Source organism: Artemia franciscana, chromosome 11, assembly GCF_032884065.1.
Source record: "Artemia franciscana chromosome 11, ASM3288406v1, whole genome shotgun sequence".
Classification (NCBI taxonomy): Eukaryota; Metazoa; Arthropoda; class Branchiopoda; order Anostraca; family Artemiidae; genus Artemia; species Artemia franciscana.
In genome coordinates this window covers 5,091,236-5,116,142 of record NC_088873.1, presented here as the reverse complement: position 1 = coordinate 5,116,142, position 24,907 = coordinate 5,091,236, and the positions used below count along the sequence as shown (strand labels likewise).

The window sequence follows — 24,907 nt, the reverse complement described above, 5'->3', positions numbered from 1 at the left end:
CAGTCCCTACCGGTGGTACTGATATCCGTTGCATGGCTCTTGAGCCAGGAAGCGCAATGGGGTTGTGGGTCATCAATCCCGTACTTTTGAACCCCTTCTGTTTATCTTCCCCAGATTTCTTTAGGTACACATTTAAAGATGGGTCGACTCTGACAAAACTTACAGAGTCACGCCGCTGACCCCCATTCCAAACCAAACTACAAGCAACACTAGGACTCGAACGAAGTAAAATGGGGACGGGAACTAAAGCCCAAATCAGACATGAACGGTTTCTAAAAAAAATAAAATTAATTGATATTATTTTCAAAACTTATTAATCGACCGCTTAGTAATTTTACTTTGTTGCTGCTACATGGACTATTCCGTAGCGTAGCATAAATTTATTTAATAAATTCTATGTGGAGCTCGGGATCACTTGGTACTTTTAACGTTACAAACAAATCTGATCCGTAAGATTCTGTATGTAACGTAAAGTATTACGTTACCTTAATGTGTAGTGCTCTCTGACGTTATGCGAAAGAACCATCACACAAAAGATCCTCATGCAAAAGATAATCCCTGTCAAAAATAAAGATTCATGCTTCGTGAAGGGAGTTGAACCGAAGAAATTTCACATCCGAAAGTTTATCAGCATATATATGACTCCTTGTCAATCTACGATTCAGCAACGTCACATTTTCCCATAAATTTGTTTATAGAATTTTTTTTTTCATAATTTTTTTTTTCATTTTTGTTGCAAATTTACTACTTTAGGCAGAAATCTCTAATGCAAAAACAGATTTGGAACTCAATTCTTTACAATATTCTTTAGTTTTACAACCATGAGGAACTTATTAACTGTTTTCATCTAGTATTTTGTCAATGTCATAGCATATCTTTTACGCATTTACGGTGCTGCAATATCTCTTTGGTTTATCCAAATAAAGGACAAAAGACAAATTAAAGTATTTTAACTGAGCCTCAGCTCAAAAATGAGTTTTCAGAAATGATTGCATCGCTCCAAGTCAAGTTTTCCGAATTCTAATATAACAAACTTGGTAAATCTTTATTTTATGTACTATCAGGTTTAAGCGATTAGCCAAAACTTGGCATGCTTCATGCATGAAGCATCATTGTCAGGATCTTATGCTGGCTTTCAATCTAATTTCACAATTGAAAAATAGGTTGAATTTCTGGTTCTCAAGAACAACTGAGATTAAAAAGAAGTTGCTTAGCTTTTTATTGTAATTTGTGAGTTTTTGTTTTTCAAGGGATAAAAAGTATAAAAAAGAAATTAGCTTTGAAATACAAATATTTTCCCAACAAAGTATTCTACAAAAGTAACAGTCTTGTTAGCACCAAAAAGATCATTTCTGTGAAACCCAAGCAGGCGCATACCAACATGGAGGGGGCTAAATGGGCTGTCGCCCTCTTCCTTTCAAGAAAAAAATATTTTTTGTTTTTAAATCTTATATAATCTGCTTGGCTTATCATTCATTCGTTAGTCCCAACTCGAAACTTGCATTCAAAGATCTAAAATAAACTTAAAGTAATGCCTTAAAATGCTGTTTTTTTCTAAGGAATTTTTAAAGTTTTTGGTTGGTTGGCTCATGGACCTCCGGTGAGCCCCCCAATAATTATTTAATAAGTGCACTACCAAACCCAAGGCAATCGACAATTCTCAACTTCAAATATATTCTTGATATATTGTTGTTTTATTATATCAAAACATAACACACACAATACCAGAACTTAACACCTTTTGAGTATAACTGCATTCAAGAATTTAGCTATTTTTTAATGCAGTTTATAGATATTACACCAAGCAGATATATTTTTGGAATTTTTCCAACTTTATTTTTTGGAATTTTCAAACACTTCGTGGTAACGAACTGTAGTAAGGAGCGACCCGGCTCAATAGTAAACGAAACTTTAAAAAATGGGATTTTGATACTAATAGATACATCAAAAGAATCGAATTTTTATGCTGATTTAAAACATATAAGTTTCATCAAATTTAGTCTTACTTACCAAAGATGCGAGCCTGAGGAAATTTGCCTTATATTGGAAAATAGGGGGAAACATCCCTTAAAAGTCACAGAATCTTAACGAAAATCACACCATCCCATTCAGCGTATCAGAGAACTTAACTGTATAATTTTCAAGCTCCTATCTAAGCTACGTGTGTTTATGTTTTTTTTTGTTTTTTGTTTTATTTTCTTTTCCCCAGGGGTGATCCTGTCGACCCATTGGTCCTAGAATGTTGCGAGAGGGTTCATTCTAACAGAAATTTAAAAGTACTAGTACCCTTTTTAAGTGACCACAAATATTGGAGGGCAACTAGACCCCCTCCCACGCTCATTTTTCCCAAAGTCAACGGGTCAAAATTCTGATAGCCATTTTGTTCAGCATAGTCGAAAAACCTAATAACTATGTCTTTGGGGGCGACTTACTCCATCACAGTCTCCGGGGGAGGGGCTACAAATTACAAACTTTGACCAGTTATTACATATAGTAACGGTTATTGGGAAGTGCACAGACGTTTTCAGGGGAATTTTTTCTTGGATAGGGAGGGGGTTGAGGGGAGAGGGTTACATGGGATGATCTTTCTATGGAGGAATTTGTCACGGGAGGAGAGAATTTCCGTGAAGGGGGTGCAGGATTTTCTAATATTTTTTAAAACAAAAACAATGAAAAGATAAATATGAAAAAGTTTTTTCAACTTAAAGTAAGGAGCAGCATTAAAACAAAACGAACATAAATTATTACGCATATGAGGGGTTCATCTCCTCCTAAATACCTTCTCTTTCCGCTAAAGTATTTTTAGTTATTTCAACTATTTCTTCTACGGCCTTTGTGATTCAGGGGTCATTCTTAAAGAATTGGGACAAAATTTAAGCTTTAGTGTAAAGAGTGAGGCATTAAAGAGGGGGAAAACCCCCTCATATACGTAATAAAAATATACGAATATAGAAGTTCGTTACGAAAGTTAATTCGGAAGTTATGTATATTTTTTATTAATAAAAACGTTCGTGTGAAATTAAAAGTTCTAGTTGCATTTTTAAGTAACCAAAAGATTGATGGGCAACTAGGCCTCCTCCCCCACTCCTTTTTTCTCAAAATCATCCGATCAAAACCAAGAAAAAGCCATGTAGCAAAAACAAAAAAAAATATGTAAATTTTGTTTTAAGTATTCATGTGCGAAGAGCCAAAATCAAAACATGCATTAATTCAAAAACGTTCAGAAATTATTTAAAAAAAACAATTTTTTTTTAATTGAAAGTAAGAAGCGACATTAAAACTTAAAATGAACAGAAATTACTCCTTATATGAAATGGGCTGTTCCTTCCTCAACGCCCAACTCTTTACGCTAAGGTTTTTCAAAGCTTTGAGGAGGGGACAGCCCCTTTCATATACGGAGTAATTTCTGTTCGGAGTAAACAGGCTTCTCATGCTACATATTGCAATAGATTGCATGCTTCTTCAGCGCAAACGCATTGGTAGTTGTAGTGGTAGTAGGCCTCTCTTGCGCTCAGGGTAAAATCTTAATTGGTGCCCCCCCCTGTCTCCCACAAATTTTCTGGCCAAATTTTGACAAAATCTTCAAAATTTAACTATTTTGATGATTATTATTGAATTACTTTTAAATTTGTTTTTATTTTATTAATTAGTTAATAATTTATTAATTGTTTTCATTTATAACTGCGCACTGTATTTTATTTCAATAAAAATGAAATTTCAAAAATTTCAAAATAATAATAACCGTTAGATTATTTATTTAAAATATTGCGTCCCTATAATTTCTGCGCCCGGGGCAAGTGCCCTCTCCGTCTTTATTCTATAACTACCTCTGCGCAAGTGGGACATTAAAGTAAACGATAAATATGGACCATCCATTATGGAAAATCAAGCATATAAAAAAAAATAAAAAACAAGTGGGTCTATATTTTGAGGCAGAAAAGCATTTTGTCCAATTAAAAACAGAGGGCATGTAACGTGGAAACTATGAAAAAGACCGCGCCGTACACAATCGGGCAGTTTTTTTTTATGAGGGGGCAAATAAAACTTGAAGTCTGACGCCGTGATAACAAACATGTGAAGGAAAAATGACCCAGACCTGACCTTAGGGAGTGGAGAAATTGGTGAAAGGGGACTTGAAGCTATATTTGAGGAAGCAGGATGAGGGAGGGGATAAAAAGTGGCAAAACTTTTCATTTCTAGCTAGAGAATTGATAGACATTTTAGCATTGGGAGGCCAACTTTAAAGTTTGTTAGAGTACCTTTTAATCAATTTAAAAATAATAATTATTGAGACAAGTGGTATATTCTTGTTACTCCTGGTACCTTAGATTCCGTTACAAATAAGCAATATTTTCTGCAAGAAAAAAATAGTTTACCACTTTTGGTTTATACGGCGGCTCAATTTCTTTTCTTTCGAGCCGTTTCCAATCAATCCCATCAAAAAACGGCTGATCGCAAATATCACCCATTGAGCAGTATGGAGTCCCTAATCGCTTCGTTGAATCTTTCTCCATTAACTGTAATAAAAATTGGTGTTAATTATATAAAAAGATATTAACACCTTAAGAATAGAGTAAATTTGAATAAAGAAATCAAAACCAAAAATAAGAATTGAATTCACCTTAAAGGGATTTTGTTTTGCACTCTAAACGACTTCAAAATTTAAAATAAAAATCATGCAAAAATCTTCAATAAAAAATTAAAATCATGCATGCTAAGAACCTGCAAAAAAAGATAAAGAAACTGGAACGTGAGTATTGCCTATTTAGCCAGGAAGCCAGAATGGCAAGAATGAATTAAATTTAGTACTACAAGTAGGCCATACGGTAATACTTAATAATTAGGAAGTTATTCTGGCCAGAATAGCCATAATAAACTTAAACTAGGACTAGAAAAAACAGGCAATTAAGGAATACTTAATAATTAGATAGTTATGCTGGCCAGAATGACCAGAATAAATTAAAATTAGGAGTGATTAGGTGATGCTTAATAATTAGGGAATTATTCTGACCAGAATAAACTAAAACTAGGACTACAAAAAATATTCAGATAAGTAATAGAGTAGGCAATAAAGAATACAAAAAGGATTTATCAAACAGCTCATGGTAACGAAGTGTAAGTAAGGAGTGATAGTAGCCAAAACTCCACAAAACGGAATTTTGATACCAATAGATGCACTAAAAGAATTGCATTTATATGCTGATTTCAAATATATAATTTTCATCAAGTTCAGTGTAACTTATTAAAAGTTACGAGCCTAAAAAAATTGCCTTATTTTCGAAAAAAGGGGGAAAACACCCCCTAAAAGTGACAAAGTCTTAATGAAAATAACACCGTCAGACTCAGAATATCAGAAAACCCTGAATTCGAGGTTTCAAGCTCCTATCTGTAAAAACGTGGAATTTCGTATTTTTTTGCAGAAAAATCACGGATGGGTGTATATTTGTTTGATTTTTGTTTGTTTTTCCCATGGGTGATCGTATCCATCCAGTAATCCTAGAATATCGAAAGAGGGCTCATTCAAATGGAAATTAAAAGTTATAGTACTCTTTTTAAGTGACAAAAAATTAGATGGCAACTAAGCCCCCTCCCACGCTCACTTTTTCCCAAAGTCACCCAATCAAAATTTCGAGATAGCCATTTTGTTCAACATAGTCGAAAAACTAATAACTGTCTCTTTGACGGTGATTTATTCCCCCACAGTTCCTAGGGGAAATGCTGCAATTTATTAATTTTGCCCATTGTTTACATATAGTATTGGTTATACGGAAGCATATAGACGTTTTCAGGAGGGATTTCTTATGGTTGGGGTGGGGATGGGGATCGGGGTGGGCATTACATGGGAGAATCTTTCCATGGAGGATGTTTTCATGGGGAAGGGACAGTTCTATGAAGGGGGTGCCGAATTTCCCAGCATGATCAGAAATTAATTTAAAGAAAAGTAAGTTTTTTCAACTGAAAGTAAGGAGCAACATCGAAACTTAAAACGAATATAAATTATTATATATATGAGTGGGTTCGCCCCCTAGTCAATACCTCGCTCTTTACGGAAAAGTTTTTTTAGTACTTTCAAAAGAGCTATCTATTTTAATTAAACAGCCTTTGTTATTCAGGGTCATTCTTAAAGAATTGAAACAAAATTCGAACTTTAGTATAAAGAGCTAAGTACTGACTAGGGAGAGAACCCCCTCATATACGTAATAATTTCTCTTTGTTTTAAGTTTTAATGTTGCTCCTTACTTTCAGATGAAGAACACCTGTTTTTAAAATTTAAGTTAGAGGGTGGATGTAGCAAAGAAAATAGGAATCGTAAAAGTAGATATAGGCAAAACAAAGATGGTGAAATGAAAAAAAGGCCTAAAATGGTAATGATGAAGATCTGAGCTGTAGAAAAGAAAATAAAGCAATAAAATCATGGATCGCAAAGAGGAAATAGGAAACAGAGTAGAAAGGTGATTTTAAATAGGTATGATAGAAATTAAAAACCACTATGATAGACTTTGGGAGAAAATTCGCTGAAAGTAAGTTGATTCTGCTATTTTTAAATTCATTTTTAGATTTCATAAGAATAAGGGAACTAAAAGGAACTTTTCAAAGGGAAGTTTTCTGAAAAGGTGTGAGGGCCATATTAGCCTTGAGATTGGAGGGGGTGGAAACCTTCAGTGGATCAAACTTGCAACAACCAGAGGGTACCATTGGGGAGTGGGTGAAGCCCGGAATGAACGCAAATTAGGTAAACAGTCGTGGCAGCAGAATCTGCGGCAGGTACTAATATGGGTGAGTGGGTAGAACCGAAACGCATAAGGCTTTGGTTGAGTATGCAAGTCGGGATTGAGACGAGCAGGAATATTTTGCTATTTAGGCATAAATGAAACCCAAAACGAACAGAAATTAAGTAAACAATCATGGCGGATGAGTAAACAGTGGTTGCTAGTGTGGGTGCCTTTTATGTGGGTCATGGAGCCTTTTGTGGGGGTGTTAAAAGAGATGCATGTATTGATTATTTGATTGTAATAAAGTTGAGTTGAGTTGGTGGGTGATTGGACCTTGAGGCTAGTGAGGCTTAGATTGAGTATTGGGGTCTGGCTTTGGGCTGGCGGGGTCTCTACGGCGAGGAGTTTGGGTTTTGCCTCCTTCTTTCACTGTGGGGCATGGGGCCTAGAGCGTCATTGGTGCCTTACTGAAAACTTTATGTGTCTTGAACAGTCTTGAAAAGTTCAAGCATAATCAGACTGAATGTTTGATATATAATGCTATTCCTTGTTGAAAGACCCTCAGTTCAAGATTTTATTTCACTGTAATTATATTTTCATCTTCAATGCTACAATAACTGGAAAAAAATATTTGTAATATAATTTGGTTTCAGTGAAGCACCAATGACGTAGTAGGCTTTAGACTTTTACAGTTTGGGAAGGGGGCAGTATCTAAACTCTTGTTTGTAGTGAAGCTATATTTGTCTTGGAAAGAACTAATAAAATTAAACCAGATATATGATATATAATGATATTAATTGCTGAAAGCTCATCAGTTCAAAATTTAATTTTACTGTAATTTTTATGTTTCTATTGAGTGTTGTAATAAGTACAAAGATAATTTTTTTAATATAATTCGTTTTCGGTAAGGTGCCAACGACTCAATGGGTTTTGGGCTTTTGTAGTGGGGGAGGGAGGCGAAGCCCGAACTCTTCTTTGCGGAGATTTTTCGTTCGTTTCAGGCTGGATTTGCGTATTCTGTTTGAGTTTCACTCGCTTTCGGATTTATTTACTCATTTATGTTCGTAACAGTGGAAAAAATCAGTTAAAAAAACTACTATAAAATAGATAGCAACTTTAATATTTGATTATTATTTGGGACAGCTAAGTTGTAATTATAAGAAGATGTGTTTACCATTCGTAAGCTTTAAGCGGCCTCCCCCAGGTCATTCAGCGTTTCCCAAGGTGGCGATAGAGGAACACTTTACAGATATGGAAGGTACCTCCTTAGGAGGCTAAGGGTCCATAATAGAAACTGGGGGGTCCAGGTCCCTGGGGGTCCATAATAGAAACTAGGGCACCCTTGTCTGGGGTCATAAATACAGGTAGAGGGGGAAGAAGGATCCTCAAATGTACGCTAAACAGGGCCCACCGGCGTTTCCGCACGTCCTGTGAGTTACAAACCTTCTCACAGTAATGGGTTAAATTGCATGGTGACGCAGGACACCATCACTGGAGGATCTTGTATAGGTGGACAACTGCGGCAGGGCGTCATATCCAGATCTATGGGCAAAGGCCTCTGAAAAGGGCTGTCTCGACCCTTTTGGGGTACCTGCCAGACTGAGGTACTTGTGGTCAACTTGATTCCCAATTGAGGAGTGGCGCACTTCGAAGAAATTATGCCTAGTAAACGACACAACATTCGTATGGGATTCTGATTAATGGATAATTCTTCTGGGCTTAGTCTGATTTGACCTATGTTTTCGGGCTAAAAACCTATTCCTAGCTAATTTATCTACTATGGGCAGCCTCCCCATTGTAACATAATATTTGGAGGCATGAATATATAATGAGTCGGAGGTAATAGGCTTGAGACCGTCTCTGCAGGATTTCGACTCTTGTGATAGAAGACCATCACCAAGTGCTGAAAAACATGTTGTGACTAAGATGTACCGAGGATTGCATAAAGCCTCCATTCATATTGGAGGTCCCAGGGACTTCTTGCTCTCCAGTTCTTAGCCGTCTTAAGCGCTTCGGTGTACACTTGAGAAGATATGTGATCCCCGTCCTGCACTGGTATTCGGGATCGTTGCTTTTCCTGAGGCTAAAATAATTTCAATGATTTAAAGAACATGAAAATTGGAACTTGGAATGTTACGACGTTAAAAAATGAGCACCTATCGACATTTTGACTGACGAACTCAGACAATTCAAACTGGACTTATTAGGAGTTTCAGAAACTCATCCCAGGCGTAGGAAGCATAACATTAGGTGATGTAGAATTTATTTACTCAGGCAGGAAGGATTGGCTGCTTAGACATGGAATAGGACTCATGATAAAAAAAAGAAGCTGCTAAGTCTTGTTTAGTCTGGGAAAGTATTACTAATACAACACTAATGCTCATTTTATGACTACAAATTCAGGGTATCAGTTATAGTAGTATATGCTCTTATAGAACCGACTGACGAACATACTGCTGACTCAAATGAATTTTACTTACAATTACAGGAGCAAATAGACAGGGTCCCAGGTAGACATATGATGTTTTTACTAGGAGATTTCAACACCCAGTTTGGTAAAAATAAGGATAGACGGTATCCTAGCCTAGGTAAATTTGGTGTAGGAAAACAAACCAGTAATGGCCACAGACTTTTGCAATTTTGAAGGAATAACAATCTAGTTATAACCAATAGCGTGTTTGGTCATTAAATGACCCATAAGTTAACATTGTATTCATGTGATGGTAAGACAAGCAAACCTTATAGATTATGTTATAGTAAACCGAAGACTGGAAGGATCAATGCAAGATACTAGGGTATATAGGAGTGCTGTTATTGATGTTAAATGTAAAGATTACATCAAGTAGTGTCTAGGGTTAATTTAAAGTTGAAATTTCGGAAGGGAGCTTACCTCCCGGAAAGTTATGATGTTGGTAGACTCCAGGATAAGAATTTGAGAGAAATTTTCCAGTGACAGTTGAGTGCTAATCTTGAGAGTTTAAAATTTGACAATGTGGAAGATGGTTGGAACAATTTTAGAAAAACAATTTATGAAATTGCTGATGGTGTCTTAGGGAAGAAAGTTAGGACTGCAGCTAGGAATATTAGTGAAAAAGCTTCATGTTTAATAGAGAGGAAAAGAGGCTTGTACAAAAATTATCTGAGTGATAGATAATATGAGATCAAAAGGAATGTTAAGGAAGTGGAGAAAGTATTAAAATATGAACTAAAGTGGTGTGAAGGGGGGGGGGGCATGGATAAAATTTCCGAGGATCTGAAGGATGAAGCTAGACAACATAATGCTAAAATATTGTATTGGCATGTTAATAAATTGAGAGGGAGTAGTCAATTCGGACTTGTCCCAGTTAAAGATAGGAACAGTTAGAACAGGCCACAATTAGCGATAAGGAAAGAGTTAAAAAGAGATGTGCAGAAAATTTTGGGAATTCGCTAAACCGAGCTAGAGCTGCAGGAAAAGATATAGAGGAAAATGAAAAGGTTTGTGATACCTTGGATGTGAAGGAAGAGCTGTTTTGTGAGGAAGAATTAGCGACAGTATAAAAGAATTTAAGAATAATAAGGCTTCAGGTGCTGATAGTGTGGTAAATAAGTTTCTTAAATATGGTGGCTCTGAGGTTATAAATAAGTTACTGAAGATTATCAATTTGATTTTTGAAAAAGAGGAAGTACCTAACGATTTTAGGAAAAACCTTAACTAAACCACTGTTTAAGCAAGGTGATAAGAGTAAGTGTGGTAATTATTGAGGCATTAGGCTGGTCTCTGTAAGTAGCAAATTAATTAGAAATAAGATACTTTTTAGACAGAGAGGCTGTAGACAAAGTTTTAAGTGAAGAAGAGAGTGGTTTTAGAAAACGTAGAGGATATGTCGATCAAATTTCACTCTTAGGTTAATAATTGAGAAGGACCTGAGCTGTCAAACACCTTTGGTCCTCAGTTTTATTCATTATGAACAAGCGTTCAATTTTGTTGATAGAAGAGCTTTAGCAAAGGTTTTATCGTTGTGGGGTATACCAGACAAATACAATAAAGTGATTAGTGCTATATACGAGAATAACACTGCTGCTGTTTAGGTAGGAAATGAGGTTAGCAGCTGGTTTTGTATTAAATCAGGAGTTAAACAGTATTGTTTTCTATCCCCATATATGGATCATTTTGATGGATTTCTTCTTAAGGAGCACAGGAAAGGTAATGGGAAATCAGGGAATCAAATTGGGAGGAAAAACTCTCCTGGACATAGATTATGCTGACGATTTAAATCTTCTAGACGAAAGTGTGAGCGAAATAAGTGAACTTTTAGAGGTTTTGTGAGTTCAAGGCACTAGAATAGGTAAGAAAATTAATGTCAAGAAGACTAAGTTACTAAGGCTAGGAATAAGTGAGGATGAAAAGGTGACGTTAGGTAACAAAAAGATTGATCAGGCTGGCAGCTTCACTTACATTGGTAGTATTATTAGTAAAGACGATGGGAGCAGTGAAGATGTTAAAAGTAGAATAGCCATGGCTCAGGGTATTTTTTTCACAGTTCAAAAATGTTTGGAAGAATAAAAAGATAAATTTGAAAACCAAGATTAAAATATTAGAAGCTACAGTAATGACAGTAACAAAATATGGCTCTGAAGCATGGGGGCTCCGAAAAGCAGATGAAGATTTGCTAGATTTTTTCCAGAAAAATTGCCTACGGATGGTTCTGGGTATCTTGCTGACTAACCGTATTCCAAACATTAGGCTCTACTTAAATGTGGTTCTATTCCGCTTTCTAGCGCTATATAGAAAGAAACGTTGAGATGGCTAGGGCACGTATTGCGGATGAAGGATGATAGATTGTCGAAGGTTATTCTTTGCGGCCAACCGTCGAGGGCTGAACAGAAGGTGCAGATCGTCCTTGTTTGGGGTGAGAAGATGTCATAAAGAAATATTTAAAGGAGATTGGAAGTTCCTGGGAGAGTGTTAAAAAGGAGGCTTTGAATAGAGTGGAATGGAGGAGGAGCGTGCGTTGCTATGTTGGCCTCAGGCGGCTTGGTGCTGTGGTGAGTTGTTAGCAATAGTTGTAGTATAATATTTAGGACTAAACTAGTGTTTGGAACACAGAGACTAATTTGGAAAAATATTATTTGTTTTCTGTAAAAGTGGGCCTTTCACATTAGGCCCAATGTGAAGTAAAAATAAACAAAAAGATCAATTGAAAATTTGTAACTAACTTTTTTTCTTTGAGTATTTACTAGCAACTTTAAATTTTGCTGGATAATGTGGGGCGGGGTAGAACGTTTTTATCTAGATGATGAATTTGAATTTTCTTTCTTATCATTATTCCTACAATTTTTCTACCTAAACATGCTAAACAAGTTTTAGCCTTCAATTGAGGTTTATTGCTTGTCTCTTTAAGATTTGATATAGCATGACATGTTATTTAAAATTTCATATGACGTATCATTAATCTATATATATAAAAATAAGTTGTCTGTCTGTGTGTCTGTCTGTCAGGTGACGTCATGTTTCTGTGTCGACTGACGTCATGAAGTTAGTTGTCGTCATTTTTGCTATGACGGTGACGTCATTAAAGATATTTAAGACATATATGTTCACGTAGAAATCTATTAATGTTTAAGTTTAAAATGACTGATGAACTTACAGTGGCAAAAGCCGATGAAGATGCTCAAAGAGTCTATGCCAAAAAACTTGCTGCTGATAGAGAAAGTCAGAAAAGAAAGCGTGCCGAGGAATCAAAAGAACAGCAAGGAAACAGGCTTGAGGCTAAAGAACGCAAAACCGCGCAGTTAGATGAAGATCCACCTGGACAGCGAGAGTCAAAACATATCAAAACTGAAAATGATAGCGATGATGATTGGGTTTGGGATTTTGACTTGGATAAGGTCATCAATGCCTACCAGATTTTAGTTAAAAAAATAAAGGTTTGGCGATATGTATTTCATAGTGAAGCTGAAAAATAAAGAAGAAAAAGAAAACTGAAAAAAGAAAAAAATGTAAAAAACTAAAAAATACTAAAAAGAAAAAACACTCAAAGAGAAATTACAGACTGGGACACCGGGACACAAATGACGACCGGGACACAGGGAACATAAATGACGACCAGGACACAGGTATTTAAGAATATCGTTCAAAGACAAATTTTTAATTGTAAGAAGACCGTTGAAAGAGAAATTTCTAATTGTAAAATGACTGAAGAACCTACAATGGCAACACCCGAGGAAGCCGCTCAAAACGAATATATTCAAGCCGAAGTAGCTGAGTTGGTAAAGCGTTATGGTGAATCACCATCAACAAAGCTCAAGGGCAATCATTAGAATCATGAGGTATAGATCTGAATACGGATTGCTTTCCCATGGACCATTATATGTTGCATGTTCAAGAGTCGGTAAACCTGACAATCTATTTATATGTACAGACAATGGGACAGCGAAAAATGTTGTATATTCGCAAGTTTTACGTAGTTAAAAACATATATATATATATATATATCTATCTTTATTCACAGGTGGGACATAGGGACACAACTACAATGGCGCGTAACTAATATGGCGCGTAACGACTTACGCGCGCGGGGGGCTTGGGGGGGGGGCGCGAAGCGCCCCCACCAACTAGGTGTTGGGGTGGCGCGAAGCGCCACCCCAACAGCTAGTTTCATATAATATCATGTCACATATAAAAATTCATATGACACATCATTAATGACATATCATTTAAGATTTGACATTTTAACATGACATATCATTTAAAATTTGCAAGACATGAGACTCCTCTTTAAAAAAGAAAAAAAAAACTTATTTTGATTTGTAAATGGACAGAAATGGCCCTAATAAAATAAATTTCTAACTAATTTTAGCATCACTGACGAAATCATATACTTGTTTTTGGCCTAAGAAATTCTCATGCATGGAAATTACTTTTATTTAATGACCAAGTAAGTTCTTAGACCATACTACACTTCCATCTTTAATTGAAGTGAAATGAAAATAATTAAATGAAATGAAAAATTAAAAACGGGTAAAACTTTTAAAAAGACATTGAGCTAGTTATCCTGTCTTTTGTTTGTGCTTGAATCATCTTACTGGACTTTCTTAAAAACAACAACTAGCCTATAGTTTATTAGATATGAGTTTATTTCGTTTTTTATTTTTATGATTCTTGTATGCGGTTTGTCCTTTTTCTCATCTTTCTATGTGTCAATTTGTTTCAGCTTTTTTTCTTCTTATTTTTTCCTGCTGATAAATACTTCCGGATGTAAAGCAAAAGCGATCAAACTCTCGTTTATTATATCTCATGTTTTTTCATGTTGTTTCATATATTTCATATTTTATTATATTTCATTTATTATATTTTATTATTATTTCATGAAAAGAGTTTTACTTCCTTTTTGAAGCTGATTGTCGTATTTAAGGTTCTAGTTTTAATACTTTTATTTCATTTTCTTTCGAATTCTGCAGCGCTTCGATGTGACCAAGACTATAGGTCTTGACAGCATACATAGTGCTGTCTCGAAGTCCAGCAATGCTGAATAAGTTGGACATTTGTCATTGCTTTTCCCATGTGATATCATTCTGGAACCTGTCTGCACAAAGGGAGATCCACCCATGGCATTTCTACACTTAAACCTGATGGATATCCAATGAGCGTAGACTTATACAGACCTATTTGCGTCCTCTCCTGCATTGGGAAAGTTTACAAGAGCGTTTCCAATCATACACTCTATCAGTGCCTAGAGTCAAACGACCTTTTAGGCAACCCCCTAAATGGGTTCCACTGAAAACTATTAACGCTCAATTTCCATGTGGCCTAACACCAGGAGTAGATTGAACACCTAGCAAAAGGATCCTATATCAGGCTATTGTTATTCGACATCACTGAAGCTTTCTACGGAGTATTGCATCGTTGTCTGCTAAAGAAACTTCAAACGCATGGTATCCGAGGACGTCCGTCAAAGTGATTTTGAGTTTTTTTTTCCGATCGTTCACTGTGAGTTTATTTTTGACGAGTTCACTTCCCACGATCATCCAATAAAGGGAGGCATACCCGAGGGTAGTATCTTGGGACCTACGCTTTTCATTGTCTACATAAATACCATAAGTGCCATCTTTACAAGCCCTGTGCATCACTTTGTCGATGACACCACTCCACACATAGCTATATGAAAACATTAAGACCTAATCCATGGCTCCCTACCTCCATATTTCCATTGACGATTTTTAAGATTGGGAAGTCGTCTCATGCGTGGATGGTTAGTTTGAGTCAATGAAAGACAAAGGAACTGCTGATCTCTTGATCAAAAGTACCACGTCTCCTTGAAATGAGCTTCGTCTCCTTAGACTCCACTTCTCCACAGATCTCTTTTCAAAGCATTGTTGTTACCACTTCAAAAAATCCAGAATTGGGCTAATAGGGTAGTTTCGATGGCTGTTTTGTACAAGTGCACAAATTCACCCCTTATCTTGAGCTTCTTTGTATTGTTCACCGTTGTCCAATCGACAATACAAACATGATGGAACATAGCTCGGTTCAATTATTTCAAGGTTGACACACCGAGAACAGAGTATCGAAGGGCAGCTTAATTTAATTAATCATTTCCCAATTAATAATTAATCATTACTAATCATTTTTAATTAAACTTTCAGCTCTACCATCAATTTTAAAGGCTTTAAGTCAATAGCAAAAACTTGAAATTTTATTAAGTTACTGAAAAGACAGAAAAGTAAGACAGTTTCTGCCTTATTTAAGCAAAAAAGTAGCATAATATTTACCTCCTAAACATTGTCAGGCTTTTTCAGAGAACAATTTTTTTTTGACAGGTAAGGATATTGTATCTTACCCCTTGGTCGGCTCTTAGTAACAATACTCAATATTTGACTCGTGACAAGAAAATGAAATTTTAACCTCAGACACACACGTTTTTTCTGCTCTTTTATTCTGACTATTAAGTTCAACACATGGACTTTATTAGACATTCTAATTAACATATAAAGGTTTTTTTCCAAAAGGAGTCACAAGACGCTTACGATCATGGGCCTTGCAGAAGTACTTTCCATTCTCTTAGTAGCAATACTCAATATTTGACTCGTGGCAAGAAAATGAAATTTTAACCTAAGACACACAAGTTTTCGTCAGCTCTTTTATCAAGGAGGCACACTCGTGCCTCTTTAAAGAGGCGAACCACGACAATTTTAAGCGATCTTCGGTTCCAGTGGTCGCAGAGGGATGGGGAGGGATGCATTTCGTAGCCCGAGCTCCAACTAAGAAACCTGCCAAATTTTATCCCCCTCCGACTTTTCCTTCATGGGGAAAATCTGGCCGAAAGTTTCGACCCCCCAACCCCAGCCCTCCTTTGACGTTGTCCGATCGGGCTGAAATTCACAAGTTAAGGTCCCCTAGGGCCCAGGAGCTTATCCGCGAAATTTAAGCTCGATCCGATAACTCCTTCCCTGTTTTCCAGAAACCACGCATAGCCACTTAATGTTCATGTTCTCCTTTTTTTTCTGCCACGCCTACAGGTCACAGCCGACATCGGATCTGGGTGTACGAAGACTCATTCGACGCGGAATTCTCCGAGTAATTTTCCTGGAAAGTTTCGTCGGAAAATCTTAACCCCCCGATTTTCTAGCTTAGAAAAACCCATTTCCCCATAAGAGCCCATGTTAATTTTTGAAATTCTTAAAAGTTATTTAAAAGTTATATTTATACACATGCAGGTATTTCGACTTCAAACATGCCCGGTTAGCTCAGTCGGTAGAGCGTGGGACTTTTAATCCTAAGGTCAAGGGTTCAAGTCCCTTATCGGGCAGTTTTTTTTCACAAAATATGAAAAAAACTTCGTTTTCTTAAAGAGTTAAAGAGGTTGCGTCCCAAAGTCGAACCTTAAAACGTACAGGAATTAGGAGAGGCAGTCCTAATTCCTGTACGAAGAGTACAGGAATTATTAAATTACATCCACCATGGATTGTAGAAAAACGTACAGAAATAATATGAAAAAAACTTCGTTTTCTTAAAGAGTTAAAGAGGCTGCGTCCCAAAGTCGAACCTTAAAACGTACAGGAATCAGGAGAGGCAGTTGGGGGGCTGCCGCTCCCCAAACCCCCCGCTTTTAAAGACTCTTTTGTACATGTTTTTTGTTTTGTTAATTAAAAGAGGGCCTTTCCGAAGCCAAGAGCGGGGGGTTAGGGGGGCGGCAGCCCCCCACAACAAAAAACCTATACAAAAGAGTCTTTAATAGCGGGGGGTTTGGGGGGGGGGAGCCCCCCAACTGCCTCTCCTAATTCCTGTACGTTTTAAGGTTCGACTTTGGGACGCAGCCTCTTTAACTCTTTAAGAAAACGAAGTTTTTTTCATATTATTTCTAATATTAAGTCCAGCATATTGACTTTGATAGACTTTCTAATTAACAGATAAAGGTTTTCATTCGAAAGGATTCACAAGACGCATAAGACCATGAGCCCTGCAAAAGTACGTTCCATTCCTTAGTATACGTACTTCTAATATCTAACATTTTTATTTTCTGAAAATTCATTACCGTCTATCAAAAGAATTCATTCCATTTGGAACTTTTTTTTTATCGTTATGGAAATTCTGTGTGTTCTTCGAAATTATGTACTTCTAAGAGAATAAGTTCAACTTACGTAAGACATAATGGATATTGCTTCTTTTGACAGGTAGCGTGGGTATGCAACCTTTTCATTACAAATATTGTAAAATAATTCATCTTCATCACAGCCGCTGAATGGAGACTGACCAACAAGCATTTCGTACAATAAAACACCAAAAGACCACCAATCAACACATTGATTGTACTTAAGCCCTTTAATGATCTGAAAGAACGTAAGTAAATACGTTAGCACTAATAAAGGAATAAACAGTAAGGGAATTCTCACAATAAATTGAGAAGTCAATTGAGGATGCATATTTATTTTCGAAGTATTGGTTATATGATTAAGCATTCATAGAAAAATGACTAAGCAAGCAATTAAGTTGAAATAAGATCACTCACTTAAAAATAACGACTTATATTTCTGAAGTAATTATGTCAATAGAGCAGAAGACTGTAAAAATACTTTATACAGATAGTGAAATCACAAGAAAATTCTTAATTATCAATAAGAATAAATGGCTCACCAACTGGAGGTGAGCTGAAGCGATGACGAGGAGATAAAAAAAAGGGTGGTAGGTTGATATTTTTGATCCTTACTTTTTTATCACACCATTAAAACATTCCCCTTTTTAAATGAAATTACTTACCAGTATCGTGGTTGCAGTGGCAGCTCCAACCTAGTAAGGGACGAGCCATGGCCCATAGCAACCAAAAATTAAATAATTAAAATTTAAAAGGAAGTGATATTGTCCTTTATGTCAAAGGAGCCCCTACCGCCTTAAACGTCTTCTCTTTACGCTAAAGTTTCATTAGAGCTTCACTGAAAGCACACTAGAGTGCAATAAACGTAGCCTTTAGTGATTACAAAGGTTTTATTGGCATATCGTGTTTCAAAAAGGTTCGACAAGAAAATTTGTGTGTTTACAGCAAACACAAATAAATTAGCCGTTTTATTCTAGAGGTACTGTGATAAGAAAAAAAACTTTATTCCTGTTGTTCTTGTATTAGACCATTCGACCGTGAGGCGTTGGGGAAAAAGATCAGACTTTAGCACCTGAATGGAGATAAGAAGAGGTGGGAGTAGAAGGGGTGGCAACACTCTAAAACACATGATAATTGTCTCCAATTTAAAGTTTTAATATAAATATAAACTTTTATTTGGGAAACTGCCTATTAAAAAAAAAAAAATGTAATTGATGTTCTTTTTCAGTATGGGTTTGACCAAAATATAAGACGATTGGTATATCGACCTGCTGCTCTTACCACTAGAGTTAAACTATTTTTCAAGAATTATTCAAGATAAAGGAATGTACTTCGAGAGACTATTCTTTTAATACTGTAATAGAACTTCCATAAATAAGAAAGAGGTTTTCGCCCCCATCAAATCCCTACCATTTGCAATTCAATTGTTCATCATAATTTTAATGTATATTAAAAATAACATTTCCTTAGAAAATTACCGTTTCCACAATAAGAGAGGAGACTTTGCCCCTCAGTACTCAGTTTCGAGGATTATTGGGACCTTCTTTTTATTATCAAATAACAAAACAAGTTTTTCAACTAAAAGTAAGGAGCGACATTAGAATTTAAAACGAACAGAATCGTATATGAAAGGGACTGTCCCCTCCTCAACGTCCCACTCTTTACGCTAAAGTTTGACTCTTTGTCACAGTTCTACTTTTTAAAACAATAAAAAAACTTTAGCGTAAAGAGCGGGACGTTGAGGACTTTCAGTTGAAAAGCTTGTTTTTTATTTTTTATTTAAAGTATGTTTCGATTTTGGCTCAACGCACATAAATAATTAAAATGATATCCGCATATTTTGTCAAAAAACCCCTTGTTATAAAAAGGGGTGGGGGAAGAGGCCTAGTTGCCCTCCAGTTTCTGGTTACTTAAAAATGCAACTTAAACTTTTTATTTTTTTTTACGAACGTTTTTAGTAGTAACAGATACACGTAACTTAAGAATTAACTTAATTAACACACTTCCATGTCTGTATATTTTTATTACGTATATGAGGGGGCTCGCTCCCCTCGTCAATGCCTTACTCTTTTACACTAAAGCTTGAATTTTGTCCCAATTCTTTAAGAATGACCCCTGAATCACAAAGGCCGTAAAATAGGTAGCTGAAATTGCTAAGAATACTTTAGCGTAAAGAGCGAGGTATTGAGGAGGAGACGAACGCCCGTATATACGCAATAATTTCTGTTCGTTTTAAGTTTTAATGCTGCTCCTTACTTCCAGTTGAATAAAAACTTTTTTTATTTATTTTCTCATTTTTTTTTAAACAATGCTAGAAAATCCTGCACCACCTTCATGGAAATTCTCTTCCCTCATAATAAATTTGACCCATGAACATGGCCCCGTGACATGTAAACAATGGTCAAAGTATGTAACTTGCAGCGCCTCCCCCAGGGACTGTGGGGGATTGAGTCATCCCCAAAGACATAGTTATTAGGTTTTTTGACTATGCTGAACAAAATAGCCATTTCAAAATTTTGATCCGGTGATTTTGGGAGAAAATGAGCGTGGGAGGGGGTCTAGGCGCCCTCTAATTTTTTCGGTCACTTAAAAAGGACACCAGAACTTTCAATTTCTGTTAGAATGAATCCTCTTGTGCATTCTAGGACCACTGGGTCGATACGGTCACCCCTGGAAAAAAAAATAATAAATACGCATCCGTGATCTGTTATCTGGCAAAAAATACAAAATTCCACATTTTTGTAGATAGGAGCTTGAAACTTCTATAGTTGGGTTCTCTAATACGCTAAATCTGATAATGCGATTTTTGTTTAGATTCTGTGAGTTTTATGGGTTGTTTCTCCATATTTTCTAAAACACGGCAAATGTTTTCAATATCGTAACTTTGATGGGTTAAACTAAACTTGGTGAAACTTATATATTTAAAATCAGCATGAAAATACGATTTCTGTTGATATAACAGATGGTATCAAAATTCCGTTTTTTTACAGTTTCGGTTACTATTGAGCCGGGTCACTCCTTACTACAGTTCGTTACCACGAACTGTTTGATACTAAGTCACACAGGCTATTACTTCATTATTTTTCAATCTATTACTCACTATTATTATTACTAAATTTATTATTACATAATTTATTACTACGAAATTATTACTATTTTTGATTATTATCACTGTTACTCTATTACTAACTTATTACTCTATATATTTTGGCCCTATTTAGGCCCCAGGTGTTGTTTTGCTGCAAAAATTAGTAAAAATTGACACTTTACTGTGCTTTGATTTCCTTTGCTACTTAAAACGAAGAGAAATAAATCAACACAAAATAAACAATATAAAACAGCAGACGGATTACAAACGCAAAGTAAAGAGAAAAATACATTAAAACCTTGGACACAATTGTTTGAGTAGCAAAACATTTGCAACTTTAATTCAGTGTATCTTGGCACGCAGGTGACTTAGGTAAATTTAGAGACATTTTAACATGGAAATTAAAGTGGAACTTAAAACACACAGACTTTACTACAAATAAGAGTAGGGCTACCGCCCTCAAACGCTTTCTTAAGGCCGGAACATCATTTGCTTTTTAGTAAAAATAGAATATATTTTAGAAATTTTCAATTTTTTCATTCTAGCACGAAAATTCAGAACTGCTAAGCATTCCAGGAAATAATATCATTATATTTAAAATGATCGGTCTGCTTTCATTAGCTGCTTATTATTGCTATTTTATTTTTTGTTATTTCTGATGCTTTGACACATTGCTTCAGTACAGTATACACGGGATCCAACCACTCTAGAGGGTTTTGGAGGAGAGGGGGGGGGAGTAGGGTTGCCCATTATTAATGAGCTCTTGTTCTTAAGTCTTGCGGCATTATTTTGCTATTGTGTTGTTGTTAGGTTATCAATGAGTTGTCAATCAGTGTTAGGTCATGTCAAATGAGAAATACTCTACTTGAAACGTAAATTATCTCCAGTAAAGCATAAATTCCACCTGGCCTATAGAAGGCTTACGTAGGATTATCTCTACTTTTATTTATAATACTTTCTGTTCGTTTTAAGTTCTATTGAAATATTAATTTGAAACAACGCAGTATTTATTAAAGTCACTAGCATAGGGTAGGGCTTATGTCCAGGGTTTTGATGTGAAATTAAATAAAAAAAACAAGTTTTTTTAAATGAAAGTAAGGAGCGACATTAAAACTTAAAACGAACAGAAATTACTCCGTATATGAAAGGGGCTTTTCCTCCTCGACACCCCGCTCCTTGCGCTAAAGTTTGATTCTTTCTCGCAACTCTACTTTTTAAAACAATAAAAACTTTAGCGTAAGGAGCGGGGTGTCGAGGAGGAAAAGCCCCTTTCATATACGGAGTAATTTCTGTTCGTTTTAAGTTTTAATGTCGCTCCTTACTTTCATTTAAAAAAACTTGTTTTTTTTTATTTAATTTCTGAAAGTTTTTGAATTAATGCATGTCTGATTTTGGCTCTCCGTACATAAATTACTAAAATGAAATTTGCATATTAATTCTTTTTTTGGCTAAATGGCTTTCTCTTAGTTTTGATCAGACGATTTTGAGAAATAAGGGGTGGGGAAGGAGGTCTAGTTGCCCTCCAATTTTTCGGTTACTCAAAAAGGCAACTAGATCTTTTAATTTTTAACGAACGTTTTTATTAGTAAAAAAAACGTAACTTAAGAATTAACTTACGTAACAAACGTACATAACTTACGTAACTTACGTTACGTTTTATCCCAATTCTTTAAGAATGACCCCTGAATCAGAAAGGCCGTAGAATAAATAGCTGAAATTATTTAAAAAATTTTTAGCATAAAGAGCGAAGTATTTATCTCCTCCTAAATACCTCGCTCTTTATGCTAAAGTATTTTTAGAACCCTTCATATGCGTAATAATCTCTGTTCGTTTTTAGTTTTAATGCTTCTCCATTTCAATTGAAAAAACTTTTTCATGTTTATATTTTCATTGTTTTTTTTATAGTAATGCTAGAAAGTCCTGCGCCCTTTTCATTGAATTCTCTTCCCCCATGAAATACTCCTCCAAGGAAAGATCCTCCCATATAGCCCCCTCCCCTGAACCCCACACCCAAACCAAAACAATCCCCCTGATAACGTCGGTACACTTCCCATTAACCATTACTGTATGTAAACATTGGTCAAAGTTTGTAACTTGCAGCCCCTCCCCCAGGGACTCTGGGGGGTAAGTCATCACCAAAGACATAGTTATTATGGTTTTCGACTATGTGGAACAAAATGGCTATCTCAAAATTTCGATCCGTTGACTTTGGGAAAAAAATGAGCGTGGGAGGGGGCCTAGGTGCCCTCTAATTTTTTTGGTCACTTAAAAAGGGCACTAGAACTTTTCATTTCCGTTAGAATGAGCCCTATTGCAACACTCTAGGACCACTTGGTCGATACGATGACCCCTGGGAAAAAAAAAACAAAAAAAAAACAAATAAACACGCACCCGTGATTTGTCTTCTGGCAAAAAATACGAAATTCCACATTTTTGTAGATTGGACCTTGGAATTTTTTCTATAGGGTTCTCTGATACGCTGAATGCGATGGTGTAATTTTCGTTAAGATCCTATGACTTTTAGGGGGTGTTACCCCCTATTTTCCAAAATAAGGCAAATTTTCTCAGGCTAGTAACTTTTGATCACAAAGACTAAATTTGATGAAACTTATATATATAAAATCAGCATAAAAATCCAATTCTTTTGATATATCTTTTAGTATCGAAATTCCGTTTTTTAGAGTTTCGTTTACTATTGAGCCGGGTCGCTCCTTACTACAGTTCGTTACCACGAACTGTTTGATTACAAATATGACAAAATAAAACTTTAATGACAGAATAAGATTTGTGGATAATGTAAAACTTTCATTCAGTGAACCACTCAAGATATATTACTTAAAAGCTGATATTCTGCTTTTTGTTTGCTATACCCCGTGTTGTTACACTCGCATTTTTCCATCTCCTACCCAAGTTTTTTACAGCTAAAGTAACTAAAAGATATTCAGACAAAGCTGAGAAAATTCATAATATATAGGCCAATTCGAAACGCAAATGAGGATATTTTAACAAAAAACAACTAAGTAAAACGCTTTTTTTTAAATTGAAAACAGAGGATCTCATTTAATAATTAAAGGGAATAATAATTATAAAGAAATACATTTTTAAGCTGAACATGGTTTGTCACTGGAAAAGGCATAATGATTTCGATCGGTTTTCAGATTTCCTTAGAAGAGCTCTTAGACCGATCTCAGTAACAGCAAACCCCTCCAACTTATTCTTTGCAAAAGGGTATCTCAACAAATAACATAGTTTGTCTTACTTCGGGTGCCATGTAATCTGGAGTTCCACAAAACGTATCAGCTGTTCGATCCAAATAGGTACCATGTTTGGTTCATAGATACCTACAGGTTCAGCGAGAACAGGATTTTTTTATTGAAAAACGCATAATGATTTCGATCGATTTTCAAATTTGCCAAGAAGGGCTCTTAGACCCATCTCAGCAACAGCAAACCCATTCAACTTATTCTTTGCAAAAGGGTATCTCAAGAAATTACATAATTTGTCTTACTTCGGGTGCCATGTAATCTGGAGTTCCACAAAACGTATCAGCTGTTCGATCCAAATAGATTTGCAGCTTACACATTCCAAAATCAGCTATTCGGACATGACCTTCATAATCCAGTAAGATGTTGTCAAGTTTTAGATCCCTGAAAAGTAAAACGTGGCTATTCAAACATTCCAGCTACAATGGCTGTTCAAACGGCTCTTCGAATATTTGGTTTCAATTGTATTTTTCAATATCTAGGGGAGGGCGAGGGAAATTTACTGTGCTTAAAAAAATTCAATGAAAGTACTGAAAAGACATATTTTTTGGTGTAAATGCTCATCAAGAAGTGCCTTTAAAAATCTTGTGAGGAGAAAAAAATTAGGGGAGGATCTTGTTAACTAGCAATTTCTTTCCTTTTACCTCTAAAAAAACGCAATTAGTAATACAATCTTGCCATTTGTTTCTGCTTCAAGAATGGTAACTATTATTTCGGAGTCCTAACAACAAGCTTTGAAAATTTATTTCGGGAATTCACAAAATAGCGAGAAAACTCTCGAAAATGGCGTCAGATCAAAACAAGAAGTAAACCTTTAGAATTCCCATTGCCGACATCATGCGTACCAGGGACATGAAAACCGGCACAAGGGACCGAGTGAAGCTTCATAAGCATTTCTTATCATGCTGTTTCACTGATCAGTATAGATAGGCCTGCCGTGGACCAGTAACACGGACCGAGCGAAGCTTAGTCTCCTTGTGCTGTTGCATATACTACGAAGAAAATAAATTTTGACACAAAAAGTCGCATGTAACATATTACAATCAATCTTACTAACACATCTTCAACTAACTTGGGCGGAGAAACTCAAAAGGTCACAAGTGCCCTACACCTTTCTCCAAATGAGGTGCCTGTGCGTGAATTCAATACTAGTAATCAATTCACGCAGGCCTTGGCGGGATGGGAGTAAACCACTAATCGTAAAAACATCACTTTTCGTAAAAACAGCACGTTCTGATGCGCTTACGATGTCTAAGAGCCCCTCTAATA

At 36.0% G+C, this 24,907-nt stretch overlaps 2 protein-coding genes and 1 non-coding gene across 5 annotated transcripts in view; 2 read left to right on the top strand and 1 right to left on the bottom strand.

Moving 5' to 3' along the window:
• The window catches only part of LOC136032715 (putative protein kinase C delta type homolog), a 215,811-nt gene that overhangs the window by 1,459 nt on the left and 189,445 nt on the right, over positions 1-24,907 (bottom strand). For both annotated transcript variants that reach the window (XM_065713026.1, XM_065713025.1), the window contains exons 11-13: positions 23,884-24,022; positions 17,337-17,525; positions 4,377-4,517 (exon numbers count right to left, since the gene is read on the bottom strand). In XM_065713026.1, the coding sequence (XP_065569098.1) occupies positions 4,377-4,517; positions 17,337-17,525; positions 23,884-24,022 (469 nt within the window). The remainder of the gene's footprint in view (positions 1-4,376; positions 4,518-17,336; positions 17,526-23,883; positions 24,023-24,907) is intronic.
• LOC136032714 (chitooligosaccharidolytic beta-N-acetylglucosaminidase-like) overlaps positions 1-24,907 on the top strand; it is a 152,310-nt gene that overhangs the window by 87,413 nt on the left and 39,990 nt on the right. The window lies entirely within an intron of this gene.
• Positions 16,432-16,504, top strand: Trnak-uuu (transfer RNA lysine (anticodon UUU)). The gene has a single exon. It is a non-coding gene; the product is annotated as a tRNA-Lys (tRNA).